The 13767-nt window shown below is 37.0% G+C and overlaps 1 protein-coding gene across 5 annotated transcripts in view; it reads left to right on the forward strand.

Annotated features, from left to right (window-relative positions):
* SMURF2 (SMAD specific E3 ubiquitin protein ligase 2) overlaps positions 1-13767 on the forward strand; it is a 124190-nt gene that overhangs the window by 46475 nt on the left and 63948 nt on the right. For all 5 annotated transcript variants that reach the window (XR_010318319.1, XR_010318318.1, XR_010318320.1 and 2 more), the window contains 2 exons: positions 2736-2774; positions 6468-6576. Coding sequence is in view for 2 of the 5 variants with exons in the window: in XM_064270898.1 (XP_064126968.1) it covers positions 2736-2774; positions 6468-6576 (148 nt within the window). In the remaining 3 variants the exon portion in view is untranslated. The remainder of the gene's footprint in view (positions 1-2735; positions 2775-6467; positions 6577-13767) is intronic.

A 13767-nucleotide genomic window follows, 5' to 3' on the forward strand; every position in this document is an offset into this window, starting at 1 on the left:
ACTTTTCCTTGTGTATTCAATAAAAAGCTCAGTAAACATTAAAGATATTGAAACAATGATAGCTGTCTAGGAGGAAGTCCACAGTCTTTAGCCTTGTTCTGGCCCCACCCACCTTACCAGAATTCTCTCCTGCTATTCCCTTCCTGGAAACCCTGGTGGCATAGTGGTTAAGAGCTACAGCTGCTAACCAAAGGGTTGGCAGTTCGAATCCACCAGGGGCTCCTTGGAAACTCTGTGGGGCAGTTCTGCTCTGTCCTATAGGGTTGCTATGAGTCAGAATCGACTCGACGGCGCTGGGTTTGGTGTTTTGGGTTTTTATTCCCTTCCTGGGAAATGCTGGTGGCTAGTGGTTAAGAGTTCAGCTGCTAACCAAAAGGTCGGCAGTTTGAAATACCAGGTGCTCCTTGGAAACCCTTTGGGGCAGTTCTCCTCTGTCCTGTAGGGTTGCTATGAGTTGGAATCAACTCAACAGCAGTGGGTTTTTATTCCCCTCGTGTAACTTAGCCGAGCGTTTTGCAGTATTATTTTTACCTGTCTCACTTAATAAACATTTAGAAAACAAAACTGAAATTCCCCTGCACTGCCACTGTTCCCCTACCCCCATGGTTCCCAATCTTGGCTTTCTATACTTTCTGTAGCCTCTATTACAAAAAATGAGTTTTATTTTCTTCTATGAACATGAAGTTACATGATAATATCGTATTTGCATTTGCCATAATATTCTGATACAAACTTCCTTGGCGACAGGAATTTATCATACTGAAATTTATTAATTTGCTGAGCATTTACTGAGCTCTTATAATTGTTACTGAAGATCAAAAGTGTGTTTTTAGTCCTCAAGGTACACTCCTCCAAAACAATAGCATAGTAGAGGCTCTGAAGTGTGAAAATAATTTTTAATTTTATTTATATAAATAAAATTACCAATTCTCAGGTAATGGTTGAAAATCTTCCTTTTAAAAATTAAAAATAAGAATTTTTGCTTCTGTTCAATTTATATGATTATAACAGAAGTTTGGGGAGGAGTTCTAAATTGAGTTTATGATTTGATGTTCTTAGTTATGGCCCTGGTTTTCGTGGTTGAGTTTTTCTGTTTTTAAAACAAAACTATTTATAAGGCATGGCCTAAGGGACCCTAAACCCACTGCTGTCGAGTCGATTCCAACTCATAGCTACTCTATAGGACAGCGTAGAACTGCCCCATGGAGTTTCCAAGGAGTGCCTGACAGATTTGAACTGCCAACCCTTTGGTTAGGAGCCATAGCACTTAACCACTATGCCACCAGGGTTTCCAAGACTCCTTTGAGGTACTCTAAGCCAAAAAAACCAAACCTGTTGCCATAGTCTATTCCGACTCATAGTGACCCTGTAGGACAGAGTAGAACTGCCTCATAGGATTTCCAAGGAGCGGCTGGTGGGTTTGAACTGCTGACATTTTGATTAGCAGCCTGAGATCTTAACCACTGTGCCGCCAGGACTCCTTGGGGACTCGTAAATCAGTAGCTTGTGCTTACTTAATAATTTTATTAATTTACCAGTGGTTTCTATCTTCAGAATGATTTTTGTTTGAACTAAAGTGATTAATATTTAGATATCTTCCCGATTTATTACATTAAACAAGCTTTTATACACTGAAGTTCTAATAATTGTAACTAATTGAATATATCTTTTGAACTGAGTAGATGTGAGTAGAAATTAACCAAACATTGCATTCATAGATATTTTGTAAATTAAACTGTAAATATGAATTTTTTCCTGTCACTTGTATCAAGTTTGAATTAAAGAAGTGGAAGTTTGTGACTCTATAAGCAGTAATGTTTTTTATTGACATGTAATTCACCTGTTACAAAATTCACCTTTTTAAAATGAGCAATTCAGTGGTTTTTAGATATTTACAAAGTTGCACAATCATTACCATATGAGTAGTAATCTAAGGTACAGTAGTCCAGAAGATGTGGATTTGGGATACCTAGCTTTGTTATATTAATTTTTAGTTTTTTATAGGTATAGTAGGACTGTCTTGTCATTGAGCTGATGATTTTAGGGGCCCGTTGACCTGTTGCCGGCGAGTCGATTCCGACTCATAGCGACCCTATAGGGCAGAGTAGAACTGGCTCATGTGGTTTCCAAGAAGCACCTGGTGGATTTGAACTGCCCACCTTTTAGTTAGCAGCTTTAGCTCTTAACCATTATACCACTGGGGTTTCTGATTTAGGGGCAGGTAATTTTATCTCTCCTGTAGGATTTCTTTGGAGTTTAGATGGAGATTAAGTAACAGAAAGTTATTTTTAAAAATCTCATCTGTCTCAGGGAACCTTTAGTTTTCTTATTTATTGTCCTCTTCAGTATAAAATAATTTCATCCTTAAAATAGATACATAACAACCTAAATTTATGTATTTTCTCCTTAGAACTGTTTCCCCATTACCACTGAGCTGCTCTTCGAGAATAGATCTTGAAAGAAGACAGGAGTGGGGTTCTTTGTAGAATATAAAATTTATAAACTCTCTTTTCTTCAGCTGTTACTGGTGATAGCTGCTAAAGTTGTATCCACTGGTTCAGCTGTCTTTTGTTTGCTAGCCTTTAATGAAAGTTTGTGATCATATTTCATAGCTGACTGTAGTTAGTGTTTAATTATTCATTACTCTTTTCAGTGTTTTAAAATGAAACTTTTGTCAATGCAGTCTTAACATTTTATTTTAATTTTTCCTGTATATTTTTTGTTTTCTTTTACAGTACTCTGTGCAAAAAACTTGGTGAAAAAGGATTTTTTCCGTAAGTAAATTAACTTTAAATATAAATCTTGTATATTTTGTGTATTTTTTTTTTTTTTATTGTTTCTTTGGATAGACCTTTCAGAATTGTCTGGTTAGCGATTTCTCTATCAAGAAATATATTTAGCGTTATTTTATGAACGCTTTGGTTCAGAGCCATTTGGCTTAACCTTTTTTTTAAAGAGGATTTGTGCTTTTTAGCCCTGGCCCCTTTCTTTTATCCACTTTGCCCTCCCCAACATATTTATTGTGGAATGTATGTATGTGTTTATATATGTACATGTGAAATATATATTGTGGTGTACATACTACTAGATTTCTAGGAAATGTTTATTTTATAAACACCTTTTTAAAAAAAAAATTCATAGAAAATTTTACTCATGCATTTAGGATTCCTTAGAAGGTAGAGAAGTCATTCGGCCTGCTTGGAATTTCCAGAGTGTAGGAAAGAAACCTCTGCCACATTTGATTGTAGTTGCTCTTATTTCTCAGACTCCAAAGCAGACATTTGCTTCTCATATTTGTAACCTGGTGCCAATCTGTTATGAAATTTTTTGTGGCTTTTCTTAGGATTAAGTTTTGTGAGAGAGGATTGGGAAATACCCCTCACGTGTGTTTAAAATCTTTACCCTATAATATCATACTTTATAATACCTTTAAATTGTTGCATAAAAATGGCGTTATTTTCAGTAAAAAACTCTTAAGGCAACAATCTTATATGTAAAATATTTGAAATTAAACGTAGAGAAGATTTATTAGGTTTTAAAACTCAGGTCAAACTAGCCAGCAAAAGAACAGTTTGCTGTCTAATTTAGTATTTGACATTTGTTAATTTTTTAGGAACCTGATTAAAAGAAATAATAGGCTCTTGATAATAATTTTAAATCATAACTAATCCACTCTACTTGAAGTTTTATTATTTCCAGTCTTTCTAGAGTAGAACCCAAATTAAAGTGTGTAAAATAACAACCATATAAAATTATAAATTTTAATGGTATCTGTGCTTTTATGAGAAGGTAATTATTTAGGATAATTTGGAACATAGTTAAGAAGAAAGTTACAAGCAGTCCCCAACTTACATACCATTGCATATCACAGTTGGAGAGCCAGTGGCCACAGAACTTTCTCTCTGCTGCCACCAGTTAATGTAATCTCTTGCAGACTGCTGTTGCACTATACTTACCTATCTTTTGCCCTAATAAGCAAGGTGTACCTTCTTCAAGGCTGGTCTAAGATTTATCCTAGTGTCAGGACTGGAAAAGGGCAAATAGGATTGGATAGGTGACACAGAGAAAAAGGAGGAAAACACACTCTTACAGCTGCTACTGTTCCTTCCAAGACTTCTAGCTCCAGCACTGATTTTGAGGATAAAATCTTCAAGTTTTACTTCCTAAATTCTTTACCTTCTACCACAGCTCCCAGACACAGCTTCTCCAATAAAATATCCAGGCGTCTTTGTCTCAGTTTTCATAGGAAATCTAGAGGAATCTTACTTTAGTTCTTTATAAATCTCTAAGAACCCATTGTTACCACTTCCGACATCTTTTCTCTTTCCATTTTTAAATGGTAGGTGAAAAAAAGAAGGAACCCTTTCCCCTTTTGTCACTGGGGTAGGCAGTAAAAATTGATGAAAATTTAAGAGTTATGAGCCTGCTTCAGGAATAAGAGAATTAGGGAAAACTATGTGAATTATCTTTAAAACCCAGAATAGAAGAAACACTTGATGGCCCTGGAAAGGGAAACAAGAATGCCAATCCCTCAGCCTTCAGAAGGAAGTCAGCCAGGGATAGACATATGCCCCAAGTTCACACTGGTGAAGGTCCCAAATCCTCACAGTGGGAGACTTACACGTGTGCTTGGGCATGTTTTTGACCTTTTACAAATTGAGGGTTGCTTATGTTAATTTCAGAGAAACAACTGTGAGATAATAGTTCCTAAGTCGTAAAAATTTGTTTTGAGAGTATAGTTATAGATAGTAAAATATAGTTAAGGTTTGTGATTCGGTTTAAATTGTGTTGAATGAGAAAAGTACATTTTGACATGAAGCATGGCTGTGGAATGATGAAATAAACTTCTTTTTTTTAAAGTACAGGAAAAAATCTATTGCCATATGTTGTCTTTTGTAGAATAATTTGTATGTGAGACTGTTTATTCCAGGGTACTACCATTGTTGAGAAAAGTTTTGTTAACTTATATTTTAAAAGTGTTTTCAAATCTGTTGACTTTTTAAAATAAGTTACTTTCACCCCCAAGATTTTAGCATGGAATTTTTCAAATGTATAGCAATGTGTGAAGAAGTTTATAGTGAATACCTCTATATCCACCATCTAGATTCTGCCATTGACTTTATCACATATCTGTCCGTTATCTGTGGGGTTTTTTAGAATGTTTTTATCAGTAACTTTTTTTCTGTTTCATTTATGCAGCATTTAAATAAAAGATTTATGTTTAAGATACTGTGTTAAGGTGTTGTATAGGGACCAAATTGAAGTCATTCAGAATCTAGGTGGGTTGGTTGAATTTTTTCCCCCCTTCGAAAATGAGGTGTTATTTTCTCTGGAAAGTAACTCACTTGGGAGAGTGCGTTCTATTTTTTGAATTGAAATATTTGTTTCGTAATTATTTGGAGCCCACCAAGTACAGTTGAGGAGCCCTGATGATGCAGTGGTTTAGAGATTGGCTGCTAACCAAAAGGTTGGCAGTTTGAATCTACCAGCCACTCCTTGGAAACCCTATGGGGCAGTTCTACTCTGTCCTCTAGTGTCACTATGAGCTGAAATTGACTCGCAGGCAGTGGGTTTGGTTTTTTGGTTTGGAAGTACAGTTGTGTGGTAGAGAAGTTCTTGAGCTTTGGCTATTTTATATGGCTCAGAAATGATGGGAGAATTGAGAAATTTTGAAAGATACAGAAAATACTTTACCCAGCTTTGTATTTACTACTAGAGGTCTTACTGACCTTAGAAAACTTGACAGTTTTTTTCTTACCACAGTAACTTGGCTCTCAAGTTAAAGTTTTGTAGAGTAATATAATCGGGCTAAGTTGAAACCTAGGTATTTTTTGTCAAGGTGTAGAGCTTGCATTTTGGTTTGTTGTATTGTTTAACAGAAGAGAAACATTGGAGGGTAGGATTCAGACTTAATTAAGGATCTGGAAGCCACACACTCAGGCTTTATATGTAAAAAGTTGTTTTTCTGAGTCCTTAACTCTTTAATGGAAACTCTGGTGACGTAGTGGTTAAGTGCTACAGCTGCTAACCAAAAGGTTGGCAGTTCGAGTCCACCAGACGATTCTTAGAAACTCTATGGGGCAGTTCTATTCTGTCCTGTAGGGTCACTGTGAGTCAGAATTGACTCGATGGCAATGGGTTTGGTTTTTTTTTTCCTTTTTTTAAACTCTGTAATAGTTAAATAATACCCAAAGGGAAAGCTAGAAATGGGATTTTTGCTCGTTTTTGTTTACAGACATAAATTTATATGTTTGTTTATTTAGATAGTAGAATCAAAAGAACAAGATAAAATATTTCCTCCTGTGAGGGATCTGCTTTCATTTGTAGTTGTGTTAAATTTTTAGAAAGAATTAAAGAATGGAGTTATCTTTTAATCGTTTTATAGCAAATGATAATATTTATAGTAATTAACCTATCTTCCATGTCAAAATATTCTTAAAAAAAAAAAATCTTCCCCTTTTTCACAGGACTTCCTGATCCATTTGCTAAGGTGGTGGTTGATGGATCTGGGCAGTGCCATTCTACAGATACTGTGAAGAATACACTCGATCCAAAGTGGAATCAGCATTATGACCTGTAGGTTTAAATGATTATTTTGAAATGAAACATAGAATTGATATTAATTGATATAATCTTTGAAAGTATAGTCACTGCAAATGATATGAGTTTGATCTGTGGTATAATTGGATCTCCACAGAAGAGGTAGAAAACCCAGAAGGAAGGTATTTTGGCTTCTAGGTGACTGATTTTAGAAGATGAGGTAGCCTTGATAAGCTTATGAAGAACAAAGGGAAACTGGCTGTCAGTGTAGAGCAACCTCCATACCTTTTTCAATGAAATCAAGGTATTAATTTACTTTAGGCTAGTTATAAATGTGAAATCAGAAATCAGAATTGAGGTGTACTCACAGACATTCTTTTTGTTTCTGTATGGATGGTTTCTTTTTAAAAGTTTTTATTTTAGTTATAGTATATATATGTACGAAGGAGCTCTGGTGGCACAACGGTTAGGTGTTCAGCTGCTAACCAAGAGGTCAGAATTTTGAACCTACCAGCCACACTGCGGGAGAAAAGACCTGGTGATCTGCTCCTGCAGGATTTCAGCCTCAGAAGCCTTATGGGGCATTTCTACTCTGTCTTGTAGGGTTGCTGTGAGTTGGAATCAGCTCAGTGGCGCAGAGCAACAGTACTTTTTAAAAAAGCAAATGGTAGTGTAAGACTTTTAATGGAAAATAGCAGTCCCTGCCCATTCTCATGCCTGATTCCCATTCTCAAATGTAACTGCTTTCAATAACTTTGGCTGTTTATTCTGGTATTGTCTTCTATTTCTAGATATCATGCTTATTTTATAACTTCTTGACTGATTTTATTTTTAGTCTTAGGTGTTTTTAGTAAAATTTATTGTAGTAAAACATGTAAAAACATTTGCTATTTCAGCCTTTTTAAGTGTACATTTCAGTAACATTAATTACATTCATCATATTGTGCAACCATCACCACTGTCCATTTCAAAAAATTATTTTTCATCACCCTTAACAGAAATTCGGTGCCCCTTCAGCAGTAACTCTACATTCCCCAACTCCCCTCAGCCCCTGGTGGCCACTCATCTTCTTTGATTTATATGCATTTGCCTATTCTTGATGTTCCATATGAGATAATGCTAAGTTAGTTACCACACGTTTATCTTCTCTCCAGGTTTCAGCATCCTGACCACATCCCTAACATTATAAACACGTTAATTGTCCTGATGTCCTGACTTGGCAAGTCTTCAGCCTTTTAAAGTTTACTGCCATTGTACTTCAGTCTTCATCAGCCTTAACTGTTCTCCAAAATGGTCCCCTTGATTTTACCGACAAAAATTAAGTTAGATCTCACATCAAAACCTCCATGCTTGACACCTCACCTACTTATTTCTAGAACTACCCTAGAATTCCCAGCTCAACCTAGACTCTGGTCGGTTATTTGAATTTTACCCTCTAAACCACATGCAAATAAATGTCATGTCTCTCCTGCAACATTAAAATACCTGAAGACAAGCCTTTAGTGCTGTGGCCCAGTAACTCCAAGTTAACCTGGTGAACAAATAGGTGCTATAAAGATAGGCAATAGAGGGAAGTGAGACTGCTTAGCTTCCTAGTTCTACCACTGACTGTGATTTTCAGTTTGTTTTTTAACCCTTTTGTATCAATTTCTTATAATAATAATGCCTATTTTTTGAAGATTGTTATGAGCATTAATCAAAATAATACATGTAAAATGTTTAGACTAGTACCAGGCATGTAATAATCCTCAAATATTAGATGCTCCAAGTAATTTTTTTTTAAGGTCATAAGTTTTTATTAATTGATTTGGTTATTTGATTTTTGAAAATGCAGCAGTGATTAGCTGCTGTCTATATAGTTGACTAAGCTTTTGGGCTCTTAACCAAATTAAGTCATTTCTTTTAGCTTCAGTTAGATTTAAATTCAGCCAGAGACCCAAATATAACAGTGAACGAGAGAGACATAGCCTTTCAGACCTGTAGCCCATGTGTATAAAGAGAAGTAAACTGGAAATTATAAACAGTGTGATAAGAATATGGAGAAGTATAGGGTGCTGTGAAAATACATAGAACTTCTAAACACAGATTTAGTTGTTCGGGAGAACTTCCTAGAAAAAGTGACATTTAGGCTTAGACCTTAAGTAGTAGTTAGCTTGAAAAAAGAAAAAGGAAGGCTCTCTAAGTAAAAGCAGCCTGTGTGAAGATCTAGAGGTGAAACAGAATGTGACTCTGAAAACAGACAGGATCAGAAAGAATCACATGAAAGTCCTTAAAAGCCTATTGGTAAGTTTGAATGTTTTCCTGAAAGCAGTGGGGAGCAATGAAAAGGTTTTACGTGGGGGAAATGCTATAATCTGATTTATATCCAAGAATGGAACTTTGGCTATACTATGAACAATAGCTTTGAAGGAGGCAAGAATGGCAAGTTCCAACACTATGGAGTAATCCAGCAAATAGGAAATGATGATTTATGTTAAGAAAGTGATAGTGTGAATGGATAGAAGTAAACATTCTAAATATTTTAAGTATGGTCTTAAAATTCTAAAAATAGTTTCCATTGGTCTTAGATATCTAGTGCTGCTGTAACAAAAATACCAGAAGTGGATGGCTTTAACAGAAATTTGTTTTCTCACTGTTTAGGAGGCTGGAAGTCTGAATTCAGGGCACCAGCTCTAGGGAAAGGCTTTCTCTCTCTGCTCTGGAGAAAGGTCCTTGTCTCTTTAACTTTTGTTTCCAGGTTCTTTGGAGATCTCCATATGGCATTTGCATCAGTCTTCCCCTATCTCTGCTCTGCTCACTTGTTTAATCTCTTTTATATCTCAAAAGAGATTGACTCAATGCATACCCTATACTAATCCTGCCTCATTAACATAACAAAGAGAACCCATTCCCAAATTGGATTATAACACAGGCATAGAGGTTAGGATTTACAACACATATTTTGGCAGACATAATTCAATCTGTAACACTATGCTTAGGAAAAAATATCATCATACTATATCCTCTCCTGTGCCAGATTTGGCCACAGACTTTTAACTGGTTTCCTTGCTTTACTAGCCTTGCTTCTACAGTTTTTCTCAACACAGAAGCTGGAGCGATCCTGCTAAAACATATTTTAAATCATGGTTTACAAGGCCGTTCATAATTTGTCCCCTGTATTGGTTAGGGCAGGCTAACTACTGTAATTATTGTTGTTGTTAGCTGCTGTTGAATTGGCCCCCCACGCACAATGGAATTGGACTGTTGTGACCCATTGGGTTTTTGTTGGCTGATTTTTGAAAGTAGATCACCGTAGAAGTTAATTTTGTATATAAAATTTATTTGACAGGGAGGTGGGACACTGTCACACAGTCATTCGGGGATCTTGGCTGACAGAAGCTCCTCCATTTTCAATGTGTGTTCTTAAGATCACTCTGGGACTTGATATCTAGCTTCCTGACAGAGAAGAGAGAGAGTGGATTGTTTTTAAAATAGACCAGGCCTTATGGTAGCATACATCATTATTCATGTTCCATTGACCAGAAAGAACTCTGTTATGGGCAGTTAGGGAGTGTAGTCTAGGTGCGTGCCCAAGAGAAGACGGAAATGCTTAAACAACTGGTCAGTCTCTGCGAAAGCTCTCTGTCACCTCTGACTTCATCCACTGGTCTTCTCCTTCTTGTGCAGCATCTACACACTGGCCTCTTGATCTTTTTGAGTATGTAAAGCACACAGCTGCTTCAGGTCCTTGTTCCTCCTTCTTGGACTGTTTTCCCCCTGCTATCAAAAAAAAAAAAAAAAAATTTTTTTTTTTTTATCTGCATAGTTTGGTGTTATCCCCTTCAGATCTGTATTAATTTTCTGTGGCTGTATAATACATTACCACAAACTTAGCAGCTTAAATTTGCTGTCTCCCAGTTTCTGTGGGTCAGTAGTCCAGGCACAGCGCAGCTGGGTCCTCTGCTCAGGGTCTTACCAGGCTGCAGTCCAGATGCTGGCTGGGGCTGCAGTCTTATGAGAGGCTTAAAACTGGGGAAAGATCTGCTTCCAGGTTTCCTCATGTTGTTGGCAGAACTCATTTCATTGTGGCTGTAGAACTGAGGCCCCCATTTCTTAAGGGCTGTCAGCTGGGGGCCATTCCCAGCTTCTAGAAGCCGCCTGCAGTTTCTTGTCATGTGGCCCTTTTCATAGGTTCTTCACAACACGGCCACTCGCTTCTTTGAGGCCAGCAATGAGGGTCTGCTAAGATGGAGCAGATGTAATCATGGGAGTGACATCCCCATCACCTTGCCGTAAAATGTAAGCTGTGTAACATCCCATCACCTTTGCCATATTCTTTTGATTAGAAGCAAGTCACAGGTTCTGCCTGCACAAGTGTGTGACTTATTGGGGGTCACTTTAAGATGTATCTGCCATAAGATCTTTGTTTACAATATTACCTTTTTACTGAAGTCTTCCTTTAACCAACTAAGTATACAAACTATGTATACAAAGTAACAGCCCCCTTCCTGTACCTCTTCCTATCTGTCATGGATTGAATTGTGTCCCCCCAAAATATCTGTCAACTTGGCTCGGTCATGATTCCCAGTATTGTATGATTATCTATCATTTTATCATCTGATTTGATTTCCCTATGTGTTGTAAATCCTATCACTATGATGTAATAAAATGGATTAGAAGCAGTTATATTGATGAGATCTACAAGATTAGATAGTGTCTTAAGCCAGTCTCTTTTGAGATGTAAAAGAGAGGAATGAGCAGAGAGACATGGGGACCTCATACCACCCAGAAAGCAGCGCCAGAACAGAGCGCGTGCTTTGGACCTGAGATTCCTGTGCTGAGATGCTCCCAGACCAAGGGAAGACTGAGGACAAGGACCTTCATCCAGAGCTGACAGAGAGAGAAAGCCTTCCCCTGGAGCCGGTGCCCTGAATTTGGACTTGTAACCTACTAGACTGTGAGAGAATAAATTTCTCTTTGTTAAAGCCACCCACTTGTGGTATTTCTTTTACAGCAGCACTAGATGTCTGAGACGCTATCCCACTTTATTTTTCTCCATTGGACTTACCACCATCTGACATATTCATTTTTCTGTCTCTCTTCACCAGAATATGAACTTATTGAGGGCAGTGACTTTATTTACTGCTGTATCCTCAGTGCCTAAAACAGTGCTTGGTATTCATAGTAGGTGATCAGAAAATACTTGTTGAATGAATGAAAGAGCCAAATAGAAAAAATGATGGAAGGATTGTGAGTGGGAAGTGAAGGGAAGGAGTGAGAAGGGGCAGAATACTGTGTGAGGAAAAACCAAAGAAGTTAAAAGCTTTTAATTTTTTTAGTCCATGAAGATTAAGCAGTGGCAGGGTATAGTTAAAAACTGTGCTCTTTTAAGAACTGTGTATATGGGATCAAATTGATAACAGCAACCTGAAAGATAAGATAGGAAACTTAGGGGCAGTGAGTTGAACTTAAGGGCGGTGAGTTGATATTAATGGAGGAGGAACAATTTGGAAAAGGAGGGTGAGAATGGTTGTACAACTTGGAGAATATAATCAATGTCACTGAATTGTCCATGTAGAAATGTTGAATTGGTATATGTTCTGCTGTGTATATTCTCAACCACAACACAAAATTAAAAAAACAACGAACTGTGAAGTAATACTCAACATGGAACTAAATACATGTTGGCTTATGACATTATAAAATACTTGAGTTAAAAGGGCATTTTTAAAAACTTAAGTAAATTTAATTAAGAGTATTACTTTAGCTCATTGTTGTGGTAGATAGTATTGACGAGAATTTGTTCATGATAGAGATAGAGAATCACAGCTAGCTACTATGAGAATCTGTTCTGTACTTACTGTTCCTTAAGATAGATAACAAGGACATCATGCCTGCACACTTCATATTTGAAGCCCTCGTAAGGCATTTTGATGGTCTGTTCTGTGAACATTGTTTCTCCTAACATTATTTAAACGTTTTCTGAGAGTTTATTTCTTGAACCACCTCATAATTAGTTTATAGCTGTTTATGATAAGCAGAAGTTAGCAAATAATCAAACACTGAAAAATTGAGAATTATCCATAGTTATGACTTTTTAAATTATTTATAAGACTTACTTGATATTGTGTTCTTTATCTTCAGAAAACAATCATATTGCATTAAAAAGGTATAAAAGAGTTCGTTGTTGTTAGGTGTCGTCGAGTCAGTTCCGACTTACGGCAACACCATGTACAACAGAACGAAGCACTGCTGGATCCTGCATCACCCTCATAATTGTTAGGCTTAAGCCCATTGTTGCAGCCACTGTGTCAGTCCATCTCGTTGATGGCCTTCCTCTTTTTCGCCATCTACTTTACCAAGCGTGATGTTCATCTCCAGGGACTGGCCTTCCTAATTATGTGTGCAAAGTACGTGAGGTGAATTCTTGCATCCTTGCTTCTGAGGAGCATTCTGACTGTACTTCTTCTGAGACAGATTTGTTCATTCTTCTGGCAGTCAGTGGTGTATATTCAGTATTCTGTGCTAGCACCATAATACAGACACATCAGTTCTTCTTCGGTCTTCCCTATTCATTGTCCAGCTTTTGCATGCTGAAAAGTGTTTACTCTATTGCTAATCTGCCATTCTATGGGAACAGTAGTCTCTGATTTAGAACACTTAACACTCCATGGAAATAGTGTGCGTGCCAAGAGATGGGGCATCTGAATGGTAAATGTGCAAGTGAGCCTCCTTACTCTGACCAGAGGATACCGGGAATCTGAAGTTTTAAAAGAGCAGCAAGAAAACTTTCAGAAAACATAAGAATAGTTTTGTGATAACTCCATTTGATGAGAACAAATGAGTATCTATGATATATCTTTGGTGTCGAAGTAAGATTCTTTCAATTTAAGATGAACGTAAGTTTTAACCGGGAAAAGCAAACTTGAAAAACATTAAAATATGTTTTAAGTCAGAAACTGAGCCTTCCTTGTCCCATCTACTAAATACACCACTGCTGCTTGAGAAGCTCCTTGGACCAGTTTCCTCTTTTCACTCTGCCTAGGGCTTTTGATATGAAGTGGAAAGAGTAAGGGAAAAAGAGAACATTAACGTTGTTGGGCTACCCTTCCAAGTCAGCTTTAAAAGAATGTACACTGGAAACTCATTCCTTTTTTTTTGTTTGTTTTTTAGTATTTCTCAGAAATCTAGATTATTCTCTTTGTAGTCTTTATATGCTGCTAGGGCCTTCATTTATCACTTGTATGA

This window comes from Loxodonta africana, chromosome 18, assembly GCF_030014295.1.
Source record: "Loxodonta africana isolate mLoxAfr1 chromosome 18, mLoxAfr1.hap2, whole genome shotgun sequence".
NCBI classification, from domain to species: domain Eukaryota; kingdom Metazoa; phylum Chordata; class Mammalia; order Proboscidea; family Elephantidae; genus Loxodonta; species Loxodonta africana.